This window comes from Podarcis cretensis, assembly GCF_951804945.1.
Source record: "Podarcis cretensis genome assembly, chromosome: 12".
Taxonomy (NCBI): Eukaryota; Metazoa; Chordata; class Lepidosauria; order Squamata; family Lacertidae; genus Podarcis; species Podarcis cretensis.
In genome coordinates this window covers 60,034,472-60,060,166 of record NC_137181.1, presented here as the reverse complement: position 1 = coordinate 60,060,166, position 25,695 = coordinate 60,034,472, and the positions used below count along the sequence as shown (strand labels likewise).

Below are 25,695 nucleotides of genomic sequence, written 5' to 3'. Positions count from 1 at the left end.
AAATATGACCCCAGTTACAATTCACAAGGCAGTGTTGTGGAATAGCCCCATATACAGGTGAAACTCAAAAAATTAGAATATCGTGGAAAAGTTCATTTATTTCAGTAATTCAGCTTAAAAGGTGAAACTAATATATGAGATAGACTCATGACATGCAAAGCAAGATATGTCAAGCCTTTATTTGTTATAATTGTGATGATTATGGCATACAGCTGATGAAAACCCCAAATTAACAATCTCAGAAAATTACTGAAATAAATGAACTTTTCCACGATATTCTAATTTTTCGAGTTTCACCTGTATATCAGTGAGGAGCTTGTGAGACCAGACCTGTTGTGAAATGCATCGAAATGCTCCACAAAAAAAGGTTGAATAAAGCAGAACTACACTACTCTGTAGGGATGCAGGTGGCGCTATGGGTTAAACCACAGAGCCTAGGACTTGCCGATCAGAAGGTCGGCGGTTCGAATCCCCGCAATGACGGGGTGAGCTCCCAGCTCCTGCCAACCTAGCCGTTCGAAAGCACATCAAAGTGCAAGTAGATAAATAGGTACGGCTCCGGCGGGAAGGTAAACAGCGTTTCTGTGTGCTGCTCTGGTTCGCCATGCTGGCCACATGACCCGGAAGCTGTACGCCAGCTCCCTCAGCCAATAAAGCGAGACGAGCGCCGCAACCCCAGAGTCGGTCACGACTGGACCTAATGGTCAGGGGTACCTTTACACTACTCTGTAACACACTGAGATTGAAATAAGTGTTTTTATAGGAATGATTGTTCTGGGGTTATCTCACTAATAGGAGACAACTCCTAGGGGCCTTGGGGGCTTTGGCTCCCACAATAAAATATTTGAGCGGCCCCCACAAAGTTGATGGGCATTTCCATTCAAATGCTGTGTGTGCACTGTGTAATGCGATGGATTATGCTGGGCGGGGCTTACCTGGGCCCCCACAATATTTTATTCAAGTTGGCACCCCTGATCCTACTTAAGTATGAATCTTTTCTCCCTCCTTAAACGGTATATAAGGAACCTGGTAGAAGTGTTATTTTTCAGTTTCTGTAAAGGTACATAAAATCATCCACTAGGTGGCATTAAATACTTCATTTTGAATTTATGACAGATCTGCTGTAAATTACAAAGCTAAAGCTAAATTCACATCAGGAAAGTACATTTACTGAAACCAACCCAAGTGTTCACAAAAGTATGGCAGACCTCTAAGTTCTCCAGAACTCTTAATCAGACAAGATAATAAACAAAGTAGGCGTACCAAAAAACAAAAACAGAAATTATGACAGTATTGTGCTTGTGGGTTCTGTTTTCAGATGAAGATTGCAGACAAAATAACCCACACACCCCAGTGTTACAGATATCAGGTTATAGACCTAGGATTTTTTGGAGTAAAGGAGCAATGGTGGTTTCCCAATTCTAGCAAGCGTTTAGTGTTCAGTATTATGCAAGGGAATCAGAAGTTTTTGGTTCCTTTTATAGCTTACATTTTTACTAGCAGATGTTCCTGGTTTTTCAAGTGTCACTTTGAACTCTGTCCCCTCCCTCCCTCCCTCCCTCCCTCCCTCCCTCCCTCCCTCCCTCCCTCTCTCTCTCTCTCTCTCTCTCTCTCTCTCTCTCTCTCTCTCTGTTTCTATCTTAAGGTTGGATGATTGATGCAGAGAGTCGCCCCAGATTTCGGGAGCTGATAGCAGAATTCTCCAAAATGGCTCGGGACCCCCAGCGCTACCTGGTTATACAGGTATTGACCATCAGTAATGTGGTGACTACTTTTTAAAGGAAAACAATAAGAAAGAAATGTATGTTAAGATTATTTTAGCATAATAAAATTATTTTATTTTAAAGTGGCTGAAGTGGTGCAAAACAGTTGTTGCTGTTTTCTATAAAGCTAAAAACAAAAATTCCCGTGTCTCAGTTGGTAAATTAAACACAAGTTATATAATCTGGTAACATGATTTTGATGTATTTGTAATCCATATTAGCTCTTGAACTATTCATCAACCAGACAGAATGCTTTTGTGATTTTCCATTAGCAGTGATCTCTGCTAATGGAAGGCAGGAGCAGTTTTTGCAGCTCTTCCAATAATGGAAGGACGTGCTAAGCAGCACCCTGCCTCTGAAGGGGGCTGTGTTGTGTAGCAAAAATTATGACTGTCCTCACTCAGCACCAAATTTTGCATGAACCCAAATTTCAGTGTAAATTTAGAGGTTTCAGCTCCGGCAAAATTTCTGAAGTATTTCAAGGGAAGCATAAAGAAGTCTAGTAAGACTAGTGAAACTTCCTAATGTGGGTTCTACACAACCCAACTTCAGACACCTGGATTGTTGTTGGCACACTGAAAATGAGCTCCCTGGGGAAGAACAATGGCAAAGGCCCACAAGCATCATCATTAAGACTTCTGCGAAGTGAACCCCTTTGGAAATAGGATGCTGGACTAGCTAGATCTAGTGCTATAATGAAGCAGCTGCCATGAATACAGAACTTTGCCATTCTTGGTTTCAGTTTGAATTTGTATTTTATTGCATGAGCTGTTGGGAGAAATGATAAATGTCTACCTATGATTAATGGTGCAACTCAAAATCACAAGTTCTCATTGTGGTTTGCCTCCTGACAGGGTGATGAAAGAATGCACTTACCAAGCCCAACAGACTCAAAATTCTACCGAAGCCTGATGGAAGAGGAAGACATGGAGGACATTGTGGATGCAGATGAATACCTCATTCCACACCAGGGATTTTTCAGCAGCCCATCAAACTCACGGACACCTCTCTTAAGTTCATTGGTATGGAATTATTTCCAAAAAGCTTCCATATTGAGGAAAGTCCAGGATGGTAGCCATGCTAGTCTGTTGTTGTTGCAGCAGCAGCAGCAACAAAACCAACAAATGCAGTAACACTTTAAATGCATTATGGCATCAACTTTCCTGGTTCAGTTCTTTTGCCAAAATAAACGTTAATGTTTTCAAAACAGTTTTTATAAGTATGAAATGCACTCAGGTAATCTAGTATGTTTCTTCTGTTAAATCAAAAACAATGAAACTTTTTTCCTCTTCTTCTATTTTAGAGTGCTACCAGCAATAATTCTACAACTGTAACCTGTATTGATAGAAATGGGGTAAGTCTGAATAATTCGGGGCCACAGGCAGAAACTGTGAAACTGTTTCACAGCTTTTTCCATAACATTGAGTGCTTAAAACAAACACAGGTCATTGAGGTTTATCTTTAGATTTGGGATGGCTGTGTTGTGCTATTAGAAGCAGTGTGCCATACACCTTGTTTTAATCAATGCTTTCCCCTAACCAGCAGGGGTTTCCAGTGAGAGAAGACAGCTTTATCCAGCGATATAGTTCAGATCCAACTGAGACATGCCTGAATGACAGCCTGGATGACAGCTTCCTACCTGCTCCTGGTGAGTACACAGAGATCGCCAAATCTTTGTGTTAATTCTCAGGCAAGCAGATTTAGTCTTTAGAGAGAGCATCTGTTTTCCTGTTGTATATGCAGAGAATCATGACAAAATTCACACAACTTTTCTCGTGTCTCTTTTTGCCATTCCCCAAATAGTTAGTTCTGTGATTTTCTTGCTTTGAACTGTAAATCAGTGCATAGGCAGTTATGAGGAGTAGTAACACAGAAATCTTGGTCACTGGATCAACATGTTATGCTCCAACACACAGCATCTGAGCAGGTTGCCTTTGAGATGCGAGAGGGAGATTGCTTAAATGTTATTTTACTTTGTCAATTTATAAGCAACAGTAACTCTCAGGGCACTTGCATTAAAATAAGAAAAACAAAGAAATAAAGGCTCAGAAGCCTTGGCAAAAAAACTCAAAAAAAAAAACACGAGACCTACCAAACCTATTGGCAAGCAAGCAGGGGGTAGATATATCTGCGATTACAGGCATGTTGCTTCTGACTGCCCAACAATGCCTAGAATTGGTCTTTGACATCATAAGTTCATGTGCCTAACGGGAATTTTGATGTGCACACAGTTGTATGCTAAAAAGTCATATTAAATGTGCACAGCTTATATGGAAGGGAAAAAAACTAATGTGAATAAAATAAAGGAACCAAAAGCTGCAATGAGAGTACATTGTACATATTAAACAAAACCCAAAAAGCATATTAAAAGTATCTTATTAAGTTCCAAGTGAGAGGATTTTAGGAGGAGCCAAAGAGCTCACAGCTCAGTTATATGCAAACTGATTTAGGTCAGTCCTGTCAGTCCCATATGTTGAATCACAATTTGGCCACAGAATCATTTTGTTCCCTAAAATGCTTTGTCATGAGAACTGCAATACCCACAGGAAAATTTTGATTTCTTGTCCCTGGATTAATTTCCCCTCATGCTCCTATATGAACATGATTAGCTCTGGTTACGCTCCAGAATGTTATGTCTGCCTTTCACCTACTGAAGGGCATATCTAGTTCTTTGAAAATATTTCCTTATTTGACTGAAGATAATGTTAAGTCATGCATTTGCCGATCTTAATTCTCTTGCAACCATTTTCAGAATACGTGAACCAGCTAGTGACCAAAACACCACCTGCTTCTGTTGTGCAAAATCCAGTCTACAACAATCTCTCTCTTACTATTGAGCCTAAGTCTGTGGCTGATTCAAACCATCAGAATTCCCGCAGTACAGGACTGGACAACCCTGAATATCTCAACACAAGCCTCTCTCCGTTTGCTAACACAGTTTTCAACAGCTTGCCCTACTGGGATCAGACAACCAACCACCAAATAAATCTGGACAATCCTGATTATCAGCAAGACTTCTTGCCCAAGGAGAACAAAGCCAATGGCATCTCTAAGCTTCCTGCAGCTGAGAATCCAGAATATCTCAGGGTAGCAGCACCAAAAGTTGAATACATTCAAGCCTCGGCATGACTACCAAAAGAGACCTCTTGTGGCACCAGAAATGCAGGTGACGTTGCTGGCCGCTATAGAAACAGATGAGAGCAGCTGCAACATACCGACATGCGCATTTTTCCTTCTGTATGTGCGAGTTGATTTCATCCAGTTTGCTTAGGACTTCTTCTGTCTTTATCAAAGACGTGATATGGAAAGAAAAGGCAGCATCCAGCAAGCAAGAAATTGTTGTTGCATTCATTTATTTTCTTTACAAACTATATTGGATTACAGCCTATATTTTGTAAACATTTGTGATATTTTTAAGAGCTTTTGTGAAATCAAGAAGACCAGATATTGAACTACTTCATGTCACATGGATCATTTGAGATGGAGAGAGGTGATATTTCGCTGTCTCCTAAGCTTGTCTGTCATAAGATTTAAAGAAAAACTCCCTTTGCATTGGTCCAGGTTTTCTGAGAAGAAAAAGGCACTTGGGGGAAATGTGGAGATTCTGCTTAAGATATTTCTCAGAAAATAAAACAGGTTGCAGAGAATGTGATCAGCCCTGGTCAGCTTAGCAAAAGAACATGCCTACAGCACACACTGCCACCTGACCACTACTGTTGGGAACTCACTAGACTGTCTCTAAAATGCTCACCAAAGGCGTGGATGGCATTTGGGGGGGGGGGGGTTCTTGTCTTCTGGCTCCAATATTTTCTCTAGAGTTATAAAAAATGAGTTTTAAAGGTTTGACTAAAAAGCTTTAAATGACGAGGGGTGCTTTTAAAAAACAAAACACATTCCCAGTTCACTGCCTTGATGGCATTTAGACAATTGGTATAAATTTAAACAGTGAGGAAATGCAAAGGTTGCAATATGGCTGAAGTAGTCTGAATATGGGCACACTATTCTCCTGCACAAGCCCTGTAGGAATTAATACTTTCACTAAGCTCCCATTTACCTTAATAAATGAAGTGTGTGCAGGAGAAGTTCCTATTGAGTTCTAATTTACTGGCGTGAGTGGTGGAGAGAGAATCAGTTACATCCCTACATTGATTTTTTTCTTGAATAAAACACCAGTTAATGCACAGCAGTTATATTAGGAAAGCAGGGGTTTAGGATTAATCACCTGTACTTGATCACTAAAATTCTACTCACAAATGCACTGATAATGCAAGAATTTCAGACCAATCCAGTGATTATATGTGAAAGTACTATTAGTCTTGTAAACTTGTGGATTCATTTCCACCTTCTGCAGTGCAGCCCCAAATCAGCAGCCAAGCTGATTTTGAAATTGAAATTACCTGTTACCTGTTACACATGGAAGGTGTTTCAACAGATACCTTTCATTGTTCTGCTATCCCTCATCAAGCCCCAAACTCATATAATATGATGACAACAAGTTTGCATTGAAAGTGAGAGGGAAATTAACAAACTATTGATAATTTTTCTTGAGCCACCTGGCCCTTGTAGGACCCATTCAATGCAAAATAACTTACATGGCTCATGTTGTGATGCAATACGGTCCATAAATGAGAAAGCTTCATGTACAGTAGCTTAAAATTGTCTCTCTGTTATTAAAAGTAGAACAACAGTCATAATAGTAAGCAGACTCAAGCCATTTTCTTTGAACTTACGTTACTGTAATGCTGTTCAAAAGTGTGTACTGATTCTGACCCACCTGCCTTCATTCCATCATACAATTCCTCAGGCCGCGTTTCAATTAAATTGACTTTGGCTTCTGATTTGATTAGATCCACTGAGGTATCTCATGTTTTCTATTTAAAAATCCACCTAAACTCACAGCCTTTAAAATCATTTATCATAGAATCATATAATTCTAGAGTTGGAAGGGACCCCAGGGGTCATCTAGTCCAACCCCCTGCAAGGCAGGAATCTCAGCTAAAGCATCCATGACAGATGGTCACCAAAACTCTCCTTAAAAACCTCCAAGGAAGGAGAGCCCACAGCCTCCCAGGGGGGTAGACCATTCCACTGCTGAACTGGAACACAAACACACACACACACACACACACACACACACACACACACACACACCAGATATATAATTTAATTCCTTATTCCTTCTGTTTTATCAAATTGTCAATTTATTTCCTAAAAAGAGTAAATACATGAAGAAATCACATTTGTTCTGCATAGTAGTTGGTTAGGCCCTGGGCCTTGAGATTACTCTTCAATGCTAAACTAAAGTCCAGGTTATTGGACAAAGTTATTGTTCACAACAGTTCATTTGCAATGTGCCATCCTCCTTCCACTCTCATTGGGGTTTTGGAGCTATAATGGCTCTTCCATACCCCCCCCAAGCTGCACCAGCATTTATCCTTCAGGGAACCTAGGCCAGTGCCATTGTATAAATAGCTGACTGGCATCTGTTCCCACGTTAGTTTGGGCTTCTATGTCGGGGGCATTTAAGGGAGCCACTCTCCACTTTCTCCCACACCACGGGAGTAAGGCTCTGCTTATTGCAATAAGGATGAATTGATACAGTGCCTTTCTCCCGCTTGTGATTTACATTACAAACCTCTTATATAAAGTTGGTACAGAACTCAGTCTTGTGAGCGCATCCAAAATGAGTTGGAATACCAACAAGCCTGAGGCAAAAATCACAACATTGGTAATGATCTAATTGTTGTGTGTGGAGACCAGTTCCTCTTCAAGAGGGGTTGTTAACACACAGGTACTAAAACATAAATAACACATGCATGTTATGTGAATTATTGTCGGGGGGTGGGCGGGGAGACCATAGCTTGCTTGCCATAACTCTATACATTGCACATTAGACTGCCCCACATGCATGTTTCCAGGTGGACGGGGTATAAATAATAAAATTATTAGTAGCAGTATTTCTTTCTCAAGTAGCCACAACTTCCATAGCACACATGCACCAACTGTACCAGTTGAATGAAAGCAGTTAAGTTTTGCAGGTAGTTGAGATGTCTTCCATGTGTGCACCATAAAAAAACATATATGCTGGTCATGTTCAGTGATTCCTACACTGGAATCTCGTATTAATTCCTGCACCAAAGGTGTTTTTAGATACACAGTATATGGTGACGGCAGCAGTGCAAGACCCTTTGCATTTCCTGACAAGCATTTCATTTTTGAGACCTAGAAGTTCTTCCGTACAGGCAATAGCACAAAAACTGCCACCTACCTCTTCAATGTCAGCTGTTGTGAACATTGCTCTAATTTTTCTATGATTTACATTTCTCTGTGAGAAAATATTTTAGGTGGGACAAGTGAGCATTGTCTTTTCTTTTTGCACCTCCTCGTTCTTGTCAAAATGTGTAGTAAAAATTTTGTGAACTTTATAAAAATTTCACTGTTGGGGTAGCACTTAAAAAGTTTTATAATAATCTTAAATCACCATGAATTTGTGATTTTTTTTTCCTACTGAAAACTCATTTCATATTTTATTTCCCCAATATTTTTCACTTCCTTTGCTTTTGGGGGTTTTGTTGTTGTTGTTGTTCCAGCACCTGACTTTCTAGGATATAGAATTCTTAGGACCAAAGATAATGTCTAATTTTCTTGTTTTAAATAAAATAACATTCATCACTATTTTCATAGGATCATACTTAATAGTGAATCCAGGTGTTCTTGGGACAAAACAAACTCTCATTAAAACGAGTATTTTTAATATCTAAGGACTGGTTGAATATATATTTTAGCATTAAAATATGACCAGTCTGCAGATAACCAGGGAGATGCTATAGGCCTCAATGCTATATTCATTTTCCTGAGAACAGATCCCATTGAATTCAATAGAGGACTGACTTTTGAGTAGACATGCATAGGATTGCAGGCATATTCAAGTAACAAGGCCCATTTCTTTCAGCTGTTGTTGTTAGATTTACTTTTAAATATTTTGATAATGGATGGCATAGTGAAATATGACTGCTCATATACCTGTTTCTGCATTATATACCACATCTAGTTTGGATTCTACATATATGCACGCATACACTTTCACTTTTTTGTCGTTAATTTGTGTCCCACAAGTTCTATTTGGGATTTCCCATTTGAGCAATAAGAATTTCTCTATGACACAGCATAATTTGCTAACGTGTGTAAGACTCTCTTGCAAAACTAAATGTTAGTACAAATAAAGGGTTTGATAAGCACTGTTCCGTTTCAGTTGGAATTGTACGGGAGTAAGACATGACAGACTGAACCCTTCTGTCTTTCCAGTATCTGGGATCCAAAACTGGTGGCAAAACTCCATTAAAATGCATAGATTGTTTGTCTCCACTGATGTTAAACTATAAATGGATTTTGATGCCTTGCCGGAGCCGGTTTCCTTTATGCACAGAAAAGTAGAGGAAAATGTAATGAATACATGTCTTACACCTAGGTAGTTTCTATAAAAAAGAATGAAACATAGCTATTTTTAAAAAAACAAACAAGCACCTATTTGATACATGGTTTGGCTAATTTTGTGTTGTTTTTGCTACAAACAATGAATCTTGAAAGTTTCTAGAATCAGATTTCTACCTATCCCCAGTCCCTGGATCTAGAATTGTGCAATTATAGTATATCATCTAGTAAACAAACGACCAATATATCTTCCTTTCAAGCCCCATTGGAAGCACATGAGAAATGCTTTGTGCATCATCACTTACAGCATCTTAGTAGTCAGGAAATACCTAATTTTCATCTCGCTGCATCCATTGAGTCTTGAATTGATTTACTGTGAACAATACAAGGTCAAAGCTGTGCACCACTTTGAGAAAAGGGAGACATGCATACATAATAGAGCTGGTTCTGCCATTAGGCAGTGAGGTGGCACCTCAGGCAGCAGATGGTGAGAAAATGGAACATTTGTTAGTTATTCAGAGGACAGATCTATCAGTGCCATATGGCTTGTCATGTGGCTACTGACTAGCCTTTTGGCCTCTCATGCAGCAGAGGGTGCTCTCCTGACCCCAGTGTTCAAGTAAGGGTCAGCTGCTTGTCTGGCCAGCTTCTGTACATGGAATGGGTGGAGCAACACCTTGGTCCTTCACCTCAGGCAGCAAAATTTATGGGGCCAGCCCTGGCACAGAAGCAGATTTGGGTGAGTGTCTGCATGGTGATGCTCATCTAAGCCCCATACATGTCTCTATGAGAATAGGGGCCACATCCTCATCCAGAGTCTCTACTTACAGGGCTGGACCAAAACATTTTGGCACCTGAGGTGAACCACAAAATGGTTCCCCACACACCAGGGCATGAGGGCTGAGTGAAGCTCTACTTTGGGTACAGAGGGAGGTAGGTCAAATCAACCTTACCTGATGGTTGAAAAGGAGTGCACTGCAGAGGCAGCGGGTGAGGCATTCCTTGGAGGCTGAATCTGCTGCCCCGGTGGATCCTGCTACCCGAGCCGGTCGCCTCACCTTGCCTCATGGATGGGCCAGTCCTGTCTGCTCATGATAAAGAGGCGAACTGGGGCGTGGGTGTATTAAAGATCCTGTGGAACTAATCCCATATTTGTATTAGTTCAGTGAAGTTGCGATCAGCTTTATGTAGGGAATAATATAGATTATATTCAGTAGTGTATCTTTAGGTATAGGGTTCAAACCACCAATAACTATTCCACTGAAATACATGGAGGTAATGCAGGATTACTGGGGCACATGTCTACATGAGCATTGTAAAGTTACTTACTTATGAAAGCATAGTTGTAAAAATAAATGCCACATTTTGTATTGCTAAATTGTTTTTAGTGTTGATTTTAAAACTTTGTATATTCAGTCAAATAAGATGTACATAATTATTTTCCATAGTTTTTTTTGTTTTTTGTTTTTTTTTAGGATGTATGGTGATATCACTCACTGTAATATAGTGTATTGTGTTCAATGGGAAAGGAATATTCTGACTGGCTTGTAAGCGGAAACTTTTATGGAATTACTCAGTGCTTTTTTTCCTAGAAAAATAGTGCTGGTACTCACCATGAAGTTGTTACAGTATGTGCCACACTTTTTAACAGCAAAAAGAGGTGCCAGGACTGCGTACCCTTGAGAACCCCCTGAAAAAAAGGACTGGTCTTTGATTTCCCTTGTGACTCTTGAAAATGGATCCGCATGGGAGCTAACTAGAAATTTTGAAAAAATTGACTTAGGTCAAATTATAAAACATATTCCATCAAAAATGGTAACATTTTTTTTTCTTAGTTAAATAATTAGGAGCAGAGTCTCCCCAGCCCAAAGAATGGTGAGGTGTCCAGCATTTCCCAGCTTTACTGGCACAGAACTGCAATCCCAAGGGTTCTCTGGGAAGAGGGAATGACTGTTAAACCAATTAAATCTAGAAATGCATTCATGAAGTGAATGTGCTCTCTGAGTAAGTCCCTGCTATGTAGAACTGGTCTATTTTTGAAAATTCTTTGATAGGTGAACTTTGTACAAAGATAAATAGGCACTTTATAAAGTTTTCTTTTAGACCCCCCGTTCCAAGATGGAGGCAGCATAAGCTATCATGATTGTTTTTATGTAAAACACAATGTAGTCTTAAATCATATTCCTTCTTTTCAAACATGACTGTAATGTGTTTTTGAAGCATGGCCATTTTACTTAAATAAAGCCTTGAAATAATCCTCCTACGTATTGTTTATTTTATATTTAGATGTATGAATGAAGAGCACTGTTGGAGACTGGGCCAGCAGTCATTTATGTTACTGATGCCCCCAGAGTAATCACCACCCTGTTGCTCTGGTTGGTTGGTTGGTTGATTGATTTATTATTATTATTATTATTATTATTATTATTATTATTATATTTTAAGTCTTTGCATGGTATACATATGTGCTGACAAGGGAGCAGCCTGCACCATGAGGTGGAAGGGAGATGAACAAATGAAACTAACCTCTCCTTGTTGCCACAGCAGGAACCAAGTGGATAATGTTTTCTCCTCTGGCTTCTTTCACTCAACAACCCTTTGGCCTTCTGGACTAGATGGCCAATCCTACTCCCTAGAGTTAGTAGAGTTTTTAAAGAGCTAGTAGCCCCAGAGAATCTCTTACGTCCTGCTGAGCCTCCGGGATGAGTCTCAGTCTTTGGGATGCCAGAGGCCTTCTTCAGCTGCAGTGTATCAGTCACTCCTGCTTTAGCTATTAACAGTACTAGATCTTTTCTGTAATGAATTTTATTTTTCATTTTCACAATTTACAAATATTTTAACATGAAAAACAAAGTCTCTACAACTTCAATTTTCATTTCCTTCGACTTCCTTTCTGCGGTTACTTAATTTGTATCTTTTTATTACTGCATATCATTTTGTTTGCCTGGGCAAGGACTGTGTGTACCAAAACTAGTACAAAGATGAAATGTGTGTTATTGTTCCAACCACTTTGCACCACTGGGATTTGGCTTCTAGAAGGTGGCCTGGAAAGGACTGAATTTTTAAAGAGGCCACAAGGTTTTATAACAGCCTTCCCCAACCTGGTGGCTTCCAGATGTTTCGGGCCACAACTCCCAACAGCAACAGCCAGAACACCCAGAGCTGATGGGAGGTGTAGTTCAGATGGAGACCAGGTTGCAGGATGCTGGTTTAGAATATTGTTCCAGAAAGGGGCCACTAGGGGCGCATCGGAAGATGGCTGACAATAACATCTCTCCGACCCACAGGGGGTAATTAGGAGGCTGTGATGGGAGTAAATAGCCTCCCTACCCCCCCAGGATTGCGGGGGGGGCTGCCCTTGCCTGCTGTGCCCTATACCACCCCCGAATTTGAGGGGATGGGGGCACTAGGCAGAATGCCCTCCTGTGGATTTCGGCGCTCCTGGACGCCGTCTCTGATCTGCGCCACTAGCTGCAAGAACTTCAAAAGGAACAATTAGGAAGAAACGAATGCACATATTTCAAGGAAGGAGGGGGAGTAAAGACTGCTAACTGAAGAGTTCTCTGATAAACAAGACGAGTCGGAAGAACAAGAATCAATCTTGAGAAGACAGCCAAGACTCGGTATGGCAAAGGGACTGGATGGGGGAGGGGGGAAAAACCTTTCTTTCTTTCCTCTATGTGATTAAAAAAGACCCCCCCCCACATCAGAAATGCCGCTTTAATGACTTAAGCTGTGGATTTACGACTGTGTGGAGATAAAGTTTCTAACCAAAGCATGTTTTAAGAAAAGCGTGGAAAGTTTAAGAGCTCTGGAATGACGCAGTTAAAAATACCGTCGCCATATTGGTAAGCTCTGTCGGAGGACTTGAGTCTGGGAGGAGGAAAGAGCTGTTTTTATACTGTGGGTGAGACTCCTCAGTGGGACTTAAGAACGACAGACCCTGAGATTAATGATGGAAAGAGCGATGTTATTTATGAAAGTGATGATATATGGAAACCATCATGATATGAGGATTGGTCGAACGGAAAAATCCACACAGGATATAATTGGTGTTTATCTTCTTAAGGAGATTATCAGAAGAGAGCATAAAGGAAAAAGAAAAAATGTACGAACAAGATGAGACGTGGAAATAGCAAGATAAGACTGGATAGAATTATGAACTTTATCTGGACTGATTTGGATATGAACGCAGTAGCAAGAAGATGATCGGAATCCCCCTTTGAAACTTGAAATATGGGTCCCCTCAACAAAAATTTAAAATTCGGCTTTGTAATTTGGAATTTATGTGATGTGATTTGATTTGATTTGATTGGTCTGTTAATAAAAATTATATTTTTTAAAAAAATAGAATATTGTTCCAGAAATGGAAGGAAGATACAGTTCCAACCAAGGAAGAGTGGCTGATAAAACTGGTGGACTATGCTGAAATGGCAAAACTCACTGGGAGAATCAGAAACCAAGAAGAAACAACTTTTAACAAAGAATGGGGGAAATATGCAAATTATTTGAAAAGTTATTGTAAACAATTAAATTCATTAGCAAGATTATCTTAAAACTCATAGTTAAAACTATTGACTAAGAAAGAGTCAGTGCTTTTTTTCCCCTAAAATTTTTTAAGGGTACTCTCATTTTCCTACTCATATTGAAATACTGCCCTCAATGAGGCCAAACTTAGATTCACAAAATATTTAGGGGTATGTGTACCCCTGCACCCCCCCAGAAAAAAAGCACTGGAAAAAGTGATAGAGTAAATGAAACTGGTCTGTTGAGGAGAAGCAGGAAGAAAATTATAACTGAAGGAATCATTAAAGGGGGGAGGGAAGTCAAATGAGATATTTGTATTGAATGTCTTATAAAAATTAAAAACTGGAAAATAAAATATTAAAAAAGAATATTGCTTCAGCAATACTATCTTATTAGAGCTACTCTTCAGGTGAAATAAAATGGGTAACTGTATTTAATGTGTCTAGGGTTGTTGGTTGTTGTTTTTAAAAGCAGCTTGTGTGAGTGATCCAGGATTGGAACTAAGACATGTGGGAAGTGGGATTTAACCCTTTCCCCACCCCACACCAAAATCCCATCTTGAGGTTTCTATTTGCTAATAGCAACTTTTTACCTGCAGCATATAGCAGCTTTAAGGGGGCAAATGTATCGGAACAAGGGTTAAAAGTCTTTCCCACATGCCACATTCCTAATTCTGATCGTGTCTGCCCCCCTGTCCTCCTGCCTCCCCCCCCCCCCCCCAGGCCTGTAGTTCATCCCTTAGGTTAGTATTCTGTCACAAGGTTTTGTGCAGCTTGATTTCCAACAATGGTCAGAGTGGCTCATTAAGCTGCCAATGACTTGCACCTGTGTGTTTGCTATTTGCTGAACCTGTATTGTCACACAAAGAGCATGGGGACCAGGAAACAAAAAAGTCAGTGCTTCCTATTGCCTGTTTTATCTGACTTTTACAAATGTTAAACTGCTCAAAGCTCTATCCCAAGTCCAAATACGTAGAGGTGCAAGAAAGAGAGCTTGTGCACAGAAATCTAGCTTCCTATAAACTCAAGCAATTTAGTTCAGTCTGGTCTTGAACACAAAATCTATTTCCAGTGGATGTTTCTATGATCTCTCTACCCTGAGGCTTCCAGCAAAAAAATCCTGACAAGCAAGGTTAAGTTCAAAGCCCATAAAAACAAATACCCTATTAAGCCAGCAGGTTTCCAAAATAAATGTTTCTTGATGATCAAGTAGATTACAACAGATCTGTCATGTGAACTGGCAGCCTCAGAAGGCATACAGAAGACACTCTGTGACTGGCTGTCCTACAAGCATTTTGGCAGATCTCTGTGGTACATCTCTAGACTACAAAGACCACAACATCAGTCATTAAGTCTTCTGAAAGTTGGTTCTCATCAGATATACATTGGTGGCTAAAGGCCTGTCTAGCAAGCACAAATTTGTTATCGGTGAGAGTCAAAAGATGTAAGCAGATACTATGAAAGCTTTCTGGAATTTGAACCAAGGTGCAGAAATTAATATTAGCACAATGTTTTCAAATCAGGTGTCACAGAGATAATCATATGTAAAATATATCAAAAACAAACAAGCCCTTCTGGTTTGGTTTACTCAAAAGCCCTGCAATCCCTGGGGGGCAGGAGGAGGGTGAGGGGAGGCTTGCACCCAGTTGCACGCAGTGGAGGAAGGTACACTCCACAGAAGTGCAGGGAGACTCAAGGATCCACTTGCCTTAAGATGATTCACGTCCCTGGAGCCTTGTATCCCTGCCCTTGAGATGCCCCCCTGCTTACTCTGAAGGGGGGCTAATTGCACTGGAGTCAAAGAGACACTGTTCTCTGCCCCAGGATCTTGGGATATCTCCCTTTTCTAAAATATTGCTTATCCCAGAGATGTTCAACCGTTTTGGGTCCACAGCTCCCTTGACCAACTACATCATTTCTGTCTTACAGTAACTGCTATTTATCAGAATAAGCAACCAGTTCAATACTAAATCTTTGATTTCATGATTATGTAGCAAAACAAGAGGCAGCATACTATAAATCCCTGAGAACTTAATATCTCATTTATCCAAAATAAAGCTTTTTTAGAAGCGCAGATTTTCAGCCAGCCTGTACTTTTAATAGAAGTACTGTTAATGCGCACACATTAACATGAGATCAGGTTTGTCTCAGTGCTGTGAAAAGCTTCCCCAGCTGATTTCTGCCCATTATTTGTTGGCATCCGTCAGTCTGTCTCAGGAATCAGTGGAGGAATGCTCCTTTGAGGATGAAGTCAAACCATTGCTGTAAAGACCAATACAGGAGAGAGATGTTTTATTGCAGCGGGGGCAAATGAAGACAGTTGTGCTGCTTAAGATGAGTGTTTCTTCTCTCTGTGCTCCTCCCAGCCGTCATTCCTTCTCTGGTCACTGCTATTAATGCATGACCTGACTGACTGACTGACTGACTGTCCCCAGGCAAGGGTTGATGCTACCAGCCTTCGTGTCATGTTTGCAGACATCTTTGTAACACAGAGAGTTGGTCTGCCAGTGGGCCTTGTGCCTGAAGCCAGCTTCCTGTGGAGCACATCCTTGGGGATCCTGCCATCTTCTATTCTGTGCACATGACCAAGCCAGTGGAGATGGTGGACATACTGCCCATTAAGATGACTCCAGGCCAGATTCTCCCCCCCCCTCCCATAAGCACCATTGCTTACAGATATAATCTGAATTGATCTTATTAAGACTACATTCCTAACTACACTAATCTGGAAGTAAACCCTGTTGAACATAGGAAGATGCAAACATTTGTGGGATCAGACTGCACTTCTACCATCCTGTGAATGAAGACGTATTAAACTCAGCAAGGTACACGTCTCAGTTGATATGAACGGGATCAAACTGCATGTATGTTCCTGGCTCTACAGGTTGGTACCCTCTGGGTTTGGCATGTGCAAACCATATAATCCTGATCAAAGGCTTCTATTTTCCTGTTGTCATTACTTGGGCATATGTGTTTAATGACCTTACTGCCCAGGCACATGCTCAGAAATGTCATATGGTATAGCCCAGGGGTCTGCAACCCGCGGCTCCGGAGCCGCATGTGGCTCTTTTACACCTTTGCCGCGGCTCCGGGGCGGATACTAGCGAGGGGAGGAGGCGCATTGTATGCCCCGACACTCCCCATGTGGCGGGCGCTGTACTGGCTGTGACGTCGCATGGTGGCAGTGCGTGCGTTAGTCACACACCGTCCTGACGTCACCTTCCCGCCCGCCCACTACATTGTAAGGGGAATGTACACTGGTCACTGCATTGAAAGGGGGCATGTACGCTGGTCACTGTTTTGAAGGGGAGTGAAGAACACACACACAGAAAAAGGTAACTTGTTAATTTAACGTTTATTTCTATGAGGAGGAGTAATTCTGAGGGGTCAAACAAAGAAATAATAAAAAAGTGACAAAAAAGTTATTTTTATAATGACAAGTTTTGCGGCTCCCAGTTTTTTTTTCTTCAGAAACGGGTCCAAGTGGCTCTTTCTGTCTTAAAGGTTGCAGACCCCTGGTATAGCCATTATAGGACTGTAACACTTCAAAATGTAGTTTCAGCATTTGCAATTATCTCTCATGCTTACCATATTAGGGAGAAGGCTTAGCTAGCATATTTCCCTGTGATATGCTAGCTTTCTAGATGCAGAGCATTTACTTGGGAAAAGATCAAACTTGTCATTCCCCCATCTGCACATAGGAGCCACCTCCTAGGGGTCAGGGTCCTTTCAGGCCACCAGTAATATATTTGAAACCAACCCCCCCCCCCAGTTGATGGGCATAGCATTCAAATGGTATGTGTATGCCATGTTTTGTGATCAATTATGCAGGGCGGGGTTTACTTGACCCACCAATATCTTAGTCAAGTTGGCATTCCTGTACCTGCATTCTGTACTATGGACTGTACTATGTAATCTTTCTGAATACATTGGTACCTTGGGTTACATACGCTTCAGGTTACAGACTCCGCTAACCCAGAAATAGTACCTCGGGTTAAGAACTTTGCTTCAGGATGAGAACAGATATTGCACAGTGGTGGCACGGTGGCAGCAGGAGGCCCCATTAGCTAAAGTGGGGCTTCAGGTTAAGAATAGTTTCAGGTTAAGAACGGACCTCCAGAATGAATCACCGGTAAGTACTTAACCCGAGGTACCACTGTATGCTTTTAGCTTTAACAGTGCAATCCTATACATACCTATTAAGAAGTCAGTCACCTTGACTTCAGCGAGAATTACTCTCAAAAAAGTGTACACTGGATTGCAGCCCAAGTGTTTGTGACCTTAGGCAACCTCAAGATTCCTTCCAGTTCTGCAGTTTCATGAGAAGATGACTCAAAACAGCTTCCAGCACAGCATTATTTACACATTTTCTGCTGTTTGTTTTAAAATCCTTTGTTCAAGCCTGGGAGCTCAGCTGAGGATGACTGAAGCATTTATACAAGCCAAATAACCTGCAGAGTAAGAATAAAGCATTTCAGGAAGCTGTCAACAGGCTGTGTGAGTGTGTGTGCAGATGAAGAACCGAGAGAGAGGGTTTTTGCTTCAAACATAAATCTCCTTAGTCTAGTGCATTTTTTAGCTGAATGCTATTTTTAAAAAAACTATTCAAGGTAATAAAAGCGCTGTGCCAGGGAAGGGCTTACGTATAGGGCTCCAGGAAAGGGTGTCTTCCCACCAGCCAGTCATGTTTATATAATGTTATGTTTGCAGACAGTTCATGGGCGTGGGCAGAGGGTGAGGGGCAGCTGCCCCCCTCCAAATCAAGTAAAATAATCAGAATATTTGAAATTGATATGCTTGCTGAGGTCACTTTGGATGATGTTGTGACTCATTTTGCTCATCTCTCTTGCTCAGCCAGGCACCACTTGTACCATAGAGTGGTCATTCAGTGCCTTGTGTAGAGTAAAGACCTGGTGAAGGTTGACGATGACCGGGGAGCATCTCAATGGGCTTTGCTTACTGAGCGTGCACAGAAAAACTGCATTGGAAAAAAGGAGGGAATTGAGAAGGAAGTGCTGCCTCTTATTTTGCTCCATAATAATTAAACCAAAACTTAGTATTGAACTGATTGCTTATTCTGATAAATAGTTACTGTAAGACAGAAATCATCATCATCATCTAAACAAATCTGATTTGCATCTTCATGACTATTTGGCTAGGCAGCTGAATGTGCTTTAAGACTTCAATCTTTTAAAAATATATCTATTTGTATTTTCTTCTCTAGTAAGCAATAGGCCTTGTTACCAGAATGTTCCTTTCTGAAGTATAGGCAAACTGAAATTTTCCATTTAGAAAAGCACTGGAGAGGACAAGCCTATGATAAATTGGTTTTTAAGAGAGAGAATTACTGGGTTGCTGGCATGCATCTCTGCCCGCAGGGGTGCTCCTGGGGGAGCAGTTGTTGTAATTAGCAATAATCAATGAAGATGTGAAAGGTTTGTGTTTTACTTCAACTGCATGAAGAATACAGGCTCTCTCTTTGTCTGCTGCAGTTTTCCCCAGAAAACGCATGATCTATTTAAGTTTTTTTCTTCCGTTTTGTATCATTTTCACAAAAGTCTCACACAGCTTCAAACTAGCTAAAATAAAGGCCTCTCAGATCTTAAACCACTCTGGACCCCCAAACCTCTGGACGACCTAATGGAACAGCTTCATGTAAACTTGGACTTTACATGAAAGTACAGGGGACAAAGACGCCATTGCATAGATTGAAAAGACTGTCGTATCCCTTATATGTGTATCTGAGCACTTTCCTCTGCAGATATCATCTCATCAAGAGGTCTGCTCTGTACAGTACAGGAATTGGAACCCCAGTTCCAAGGAGCTTGTTGCCATTACGTATCACAGGCACTTTGCCTTTAGCATCTTTTCCATGCCTGTTGGTGCCCTTTCTCTTCCAAAAAACCTCTTAAGTGGAGATTTTTATTCCTGTTTTTACCCACACTGGGTTTAAATTGTATTTATATGTGTGTTTCCATTTTTTAATTTTTTTTTTTACTGTTTCTACTTTTAAATTGCTTAAAGGTATTTTACGGGAAGCAAATAATAAATTAAACAAAGAAATAGACCCACAGCCCCAGCTTCTGAATTCAGTTATCCAAGTAGGAATAGAACCACCTAAATGCACTGCCTCTGTCAAGATCTTGTGTATACCAGGCCTGTTCTCAAAACTTTGGTTTAGTAAGGAGCTTACACTTCTAGCTAAAGTGCCAAAATCAGGAGAGAGCAGCTTCTCTTTCTTTCTGCTAGCGGCTAGCTTTTGCCAATTCATTGCACCTGCATGATCTACTGCCTAGTCTGCTAATTGGCCAAACATTTCTCAGCCAGGAAGTCACAGGTTCATCTCCAGACTCAGAGTTTTGGAAAGTTATAGCATAACTTGCTGTATTGCAGGGGGTTGGACTAGAAGACCCTTGGGGTCCCTTCCAACTCTCTAACTCTATGAAACATCTTCTGATTGGCAGGAAAGAATCAAGGCAGCTGCTGTGCAAAAGGGTGTAAGTCACTTCTTCATCCCACTTTCAGCCCCATTGTTTGTATTGCTTTCCTGGTGAGACACCTGAGCAACATCTCCTTGAAAGTTGGACAAGTATTGGTAATGTATTAGGCTACTTAAACAGTTAGCTTTAATATTTTCTGTGGGGTTGTTTTTTATTTTATAAATGTTCTTAAATTCTTAACCAGTATTTTCCTTATTCCTTTATTCATGTTTTGTAGCAAGTTGTCCTGCTGTGTTGCTATATTAATTATTAGTTATATTCTTCAAGTTGGTGTATTTGCTTTGAGTAAAGCCTCGATTCTATAAACCAGTGTCTCATCTTTCTCTGTTCACATTGGCTGCTGTGTAATTTGGCTTATTTTGCCTGAGGCTTCAAATAGCAGAGAGGGGTACTTTTAGCTTTGCATCTTGTAGGTGTCTGACATGCAACCTGAATCTCCTGGCTTAGGCTGCTTGGACAGAAACTGAAGTGGTGGCAGCTACTACCCTTGAGGGTTGGTTTAACCCTGGGTTTAACTTCTGAATCCAACAGAAACCAGTGCTGACCTAGGTCTTGGGTCCAGCTGGGCTTCCTTAGCAGCCCCCAGTTGTCAGTCTATTCACCCTATTCAGAAGCATAAAATGTCTGTAGTATCAAAAGCTGCCAAGAAGTCCATGAGAATCAACAGCATTGCACTCTCTCCCAGTGTAGGTAATGCATTAAGGTGACCAATGAGGTTTCAGAACCAAATCCAAATCTTTAAATCCGACTGAAAGGAGTCTTGAAACCTTCTCATCCAAAATGTCTGAATTTATATAGCAACGGGTCTTGCCCAGAAGGAAATGTTGGCAACCAGCTGATTATTATTGAGATTGTCATGGGCATTAGTGTCACTGCCTCTTTTAATGGAGCTGAGAGCATCCCTCTCGCTCAAGGGGGTATTTACCAAGTACTCCATGAGGAACAAGTGCACATGTGGTAGACCTTCCTCGTCCAAGCATCTTGTCCACATTATCAGGCTGCAACAACTGAAAGTCATTCACCACTTCTGGATCTGTGAGTGATCAGGACACTTCCATAGACTCATCAGAAGCAGCAGCTGAATGGTGGTGTGATGTGTGTGTTGCAATGGATGTGAGCAATGTGAGCCTCAAAATGTTTAATAAACAACAACAATTTTATTAGTTATATGCTGCCCATTTGACTGAGTTGCCCCAGCCACTCTGGGTGGCTCACAACAAAATATAAAACACAATAAAACATCAACCATTAAAAAACTTCCCTGAACAGGGCTGCCTTGAGATGCCTTCTAAAAGTCAAAATAGTTGTTTGTTAGAAATCTGACAGGAGGGCATTCCAAGAAGGACCTCTGCCTGGTCCCCTGTAACGTCACTTCTCGCAGTGAGGACACAACCAGAAGGTCCTCGGATCACTTTGAATTATGCTTGGAAACATACTGGAATCCAATGTAGATACTTTAGGACTGGTGGTATATGGACCTGACAGCTGCTCTCAGTCATCAATCTAGCTGCCGCATTCTGTATTAGCTGTAGTTTCTGAGTAACCTTCAAAGGTGGCCCCACATAGAGCATATTGCAGTAATCCAAGTGGCAGATTACCACTCTGGTGAGACAGACTGTGGGAAGTAGGGTCTCAGCCAATGTACCAGATGGAGCTGATAGACAGCTGCCCTGGACACAGAATTGACCTGTGCCTCCATAGACAGCTGTGAGTCCAAAATGACCCCCTAGGCTGCACACCTGGTCCTTTAGGGGCACAGTTACCCCATTCAGGACCCACTGTCCCCCAGAAAAGTACTACTGTCTTGTCAGGATTCAACCTCAATCCATTAACCACCATCCATCCTGTAACAATGTGCTTCTCCGAGAGTAACTTAACATCTGCAGATGGGCAAGATTGCAAAAGACCCCAAACCACCTGGAAAAGCTCTACTGGATGTCACTTAGAGCAGTGTTTCCCAACCTTGGGTCTCCAGTTGTTTTTGGAATACAACTCCCATCATCCCTAGCTAGCAATACCAGTGTCAGGAATGATGGGAATTGTAGTCCGAAAACAGCTGAAGAAGAAGAAGAAGAAGAAGAAGAGTTTGGATTTGATATCCCGCCTTTCACTCCCTTTAAGGAGTCTCAAAGCGGCTAACATTCTCCTTTCCCTTCCTCCCCCACAACAAACACTCTGTGAGGTGAGTGGGGCTGAGAGACTTCACAGAAGTGTGACTGGCCCAAGGTCACCCAGCAGCTGCATGTGGAGGAGCGGAGACGCGAACCCGGTTCCCCAGATTACGAGACTACCGCTCTTAACCACTACACCACACTGGCTCTCAAGGTGGCGACCCAAGGTTGGGAAACACTGACTTAGAGGATGTGATAGTGCCAGAGAATGATTTATCATTTTAAGTCTTCCCACTCCCAGCCAAAAACATTCTTTGCTATCACTGCTGTCATTAAGCAAGCCCAATATCTTCTTACTAATGTTCAGACTCAGAGTGAGTTCCAGCCATCTTTCCCAGCTGCTTCATTGCCCTCAGCTTGCCAGCTTTTCCAACGTTGTACAAAATGCAAAAATGATAAAATTTAAAAGCCTCATTGGATGTTGTTATTATTTGTGCTATTCCTCATTATGGTGAACTTGAAACCCAAGTTGACTGAAATAGCAAGGGCAGAAAGCTGTCATGAAGTTCAGCAAGCGCAACTCAGGCTTATCATTTCCTATTAGCATGCCGAGATAAGGCCAGCAGCTGCTCCTTCTCTCCCAAGTCTAGAGGAATGCCAGAAAAAAGCAATTAACTTCCCGGACATCAGCAGGCTTCTTGACAGAATGATCATTCTTGATTATGACAGGCAATTATAGCACAAGAATTTCTCTGGACTTTACAAAGCCAAGTCAGAGTCTTGGAAAGAAAGACAGAAACCTATAAAAATATATATTATGCTCCTAAGACATAGGGAAATCATAGAATTGGAAGGGACCCTGAAAGCCATCTAGTCCAACCCCTGCAATTCAGTAATCTTAACTGGCTCATACACGACAGATGGCCATCATGATAGTGATGGCCTCAATATGAATATGACTGGAATTGTGTTTATTGGTGGTGGAGTCCTTCTTGTCCTTCAAGACTAGGACATTTTGGAGCATCCTGAGAACTGGTGGCAGTGTAAAGATAAGAGAAACAGGCACACATGGATTTGCAGTGTAGTCAAGTGAGTCTGGGGATTCCTGATAAAGGTGGAGATTTGAATGATAGGAATATTTATTCTGGCAGAATTGGGAAGCAGTCTCTCTTCCAATAGGTAGAAGTCCTTTGGGGCCATGGGATGGACAAAGGGGGTGAGCCCCATGAACCAGGAGCAGCAAGGAGGCACTCTGACCTGGTGTGCTGGAGCTGGTCGTAGGATCTGGAGAGTCAGAATAGGGAAAGGTGGCACTCTGCAACGGGACAGGGAGAATTATTTTTTATAACATAATAACTGCCACTATCTCTGCTACATTTTAAAACTGATGGTTATTTTCAGCAGAAGTGTTTGGGCTCTTGGGAATCAGCTGGATGGGTTTTTCCCTCAAAGCCATTCACATGTGACATCCCAGCTTTACAGAGGAGCATGGTCTGTTTCTTTGCTGCTCTGTACATATTACCACAAATCTCCAGAGCTCCCCCTTCACTAGGGAGTTCACCATGGGCAACATGAAGCAATATATTTGATCATGACTATGTGCCTCGGTACATCTTCAAGTTATTTCTTAAAAAATGAAATGAAGGTTGCAGTGCCATACACTTACTTGGAATTAAATACTGAGTAGATTGCATTGTGAATTCATTACACCATTGCTAAAAGTACTTCTATGGAAGACATTAGCATTAATTCCTTTCCATGCTTGCAGCATTTTCTGCAGCCTGCTAAAACACACTTGAAGATTCTGCTTTTCTGGCTTTCTGCTGTGACCACAAAACTACTGGAATAAAATCTAAAATATTGTCATAGATTGGGGGGGCGGGGGCTCCTAAACCTGAGAAATTAATAAATGGTAGGATTTTGATTATTTGGAGTATTGAAGGGAAGACTGCAGTCAGTGGAAAAATACAGGCTAAGCTTCCTTTCCAAGCCAGGGCTTCACCTGGGATAAAGGTGATAATACATATGTGAATAAATCATAGCTCTTAAAGCTACTTCAATTCTCCAAAGGAGCACAGTGGGATGGCCCCACACTTTTGTAACCATATTGTAAAACACAACCCTAATTTGAGCAGAAATACTCCAGGGCTGCCAGTGCCTTCTGAGAGTCAGTGGAGGCTTTAGGATATATCGTTTTATTTACACATATATACAAGCCAAGCATAGGATGGAGAGGCTCATAGCATTAGCACCCCAGAAGATATTACTTCTCCATTAGTCACAGCTTTGAATTTAGCACAAAGCAAGCATGTCTCTGTGTATTCAACTTCCAGCTCAGCTCACACCCAAAGCTCAGGCTATTCTTCTCCTACCTAGCAGCTAGGGGAGTGGGGAGGGCACAGAGCGAATTCTCTGGTTAAGCTAATTGTGGGGCTTAGTCAGCCAAAGCCAAAGGGACTGGTTTGGAAAGCTTGCCATTATAAAGTCTACCCATCCACAGGATCACAGATTTGGAAGGGGTACAGGATATAATCCAAACTGACCCCCCAAATTCATAACAATATTCTGACATCAAAAGCCCAGCAGAGGTCCCATAACCTGCAACAAGTCAGGAGGAAAACAAGGGACATACGGAGTTTATATGTTGTACGTTTCTATGTGTGGGGTTTTATGGGGAAGGGGATTGCAAACAGTGACTTCAGAAAAGCACAGGGTGATATTTACCTTAACAATGGACATTTTAAAAAACAAAAGTAGTTATTAAAAATACATTTTGGCATTGGACATTTTTCATACATAATGTGAAAAAAGGCTTTTGTATCAATTCACTGCACAAGTGAAAGTCACAAGCCTCTGGTGCAGACCAGCAGTTTCAAATTGCAGCCCCCCTTTGTTCCAGCAAAGCCACCGGAAGGGCAGTTGTTCAATCCAGAAAGAACCAAGAGATTGATTATTATATCTTGAAAATAAAAGATAAAAACAGCCAGGTAACTTCTAAGAAGGACTAGTTGTTGGACTGAACCTGTTTGATGGCTGCGCGCCTGGCACACACTACATGGGGGGGGGGGGGAAATGTGCGCTTTGTGCAGGCTTCGCGTCTATGCAGCGAGCTGGCCAGGCCCTCCCTCCGGAGCCGGTGTCACTCCAGAGTGGTGCGCATCTCACAGCCCCCAAAGGGAGCGCGGAAGCTGCGAGGAAAAAAACATCGCAGCTCGGGGCAGGCGAGGGCCGGCCATTGCCAGCGGGGGCCGCTTCTCCCGCCAGCTCTTCCTTGCACCTGGAGAGAGGCGCGCTGGGCGATGGTCAGCTGAAACGCAGCTCCGGCCCGCATCTGGAGGAGGAGCAGCCGGGAGCCGCGGCGGGG

General features: G+C 41.7%; 2 protein-coding genes across 3 annotated transcripts in view; one reads left to right on the top strand and one right to left on the bottom strand.

Moving 5' to 3' along the window:
• Window positions 1-11,451, top strand: part of EGFR (epidermal growth factor receptor) — a 158,450-nt gene extending 146,999 nt beyond the window's left edge. The window contains exons 24-28 of one of the 2 annotated variants that reach the window (XM_079947522.1): window positions 1,646-1,743; window positions 2,618-2,785; window positions 3,067-3,117; window positions 3,309-3,411; window positions 4,516-11,451. In XM_079947522.1, coding sequence (XP_079803648.1) covers window positions 1,646-1,743; window positions 2,618-2,785; window positions 3,067-3,117; window positions 3,309-3,411; window positions 4,516-4,892 — 797 coding nt within the window. In that variant the 3' untranslated portion in view covers window positions 4,893-11,451. Of the gene's footprint in view, window positions 1-1,645; window positions 1,744-2,617; window positions 2,786-3,066; window positions 3,118-3,305; window positions 3,412-4,515 lie in introns of both variants that reach the window. The other variant, XM_079947521.1, reaches the window with a different exon arrangement.
• The window catches only part of LOC307199728 (uncharacterized protein), a gene marked incomplete at its 3' end in the record, with an annotated part of 327,020 nt that overhangs the window by 224,610 nt on the left and 76,715 nt on the right, over window positions 1-25,695 (bottom strand). The gene's annotated exons all lie outside the window — the stretch shown is intronic.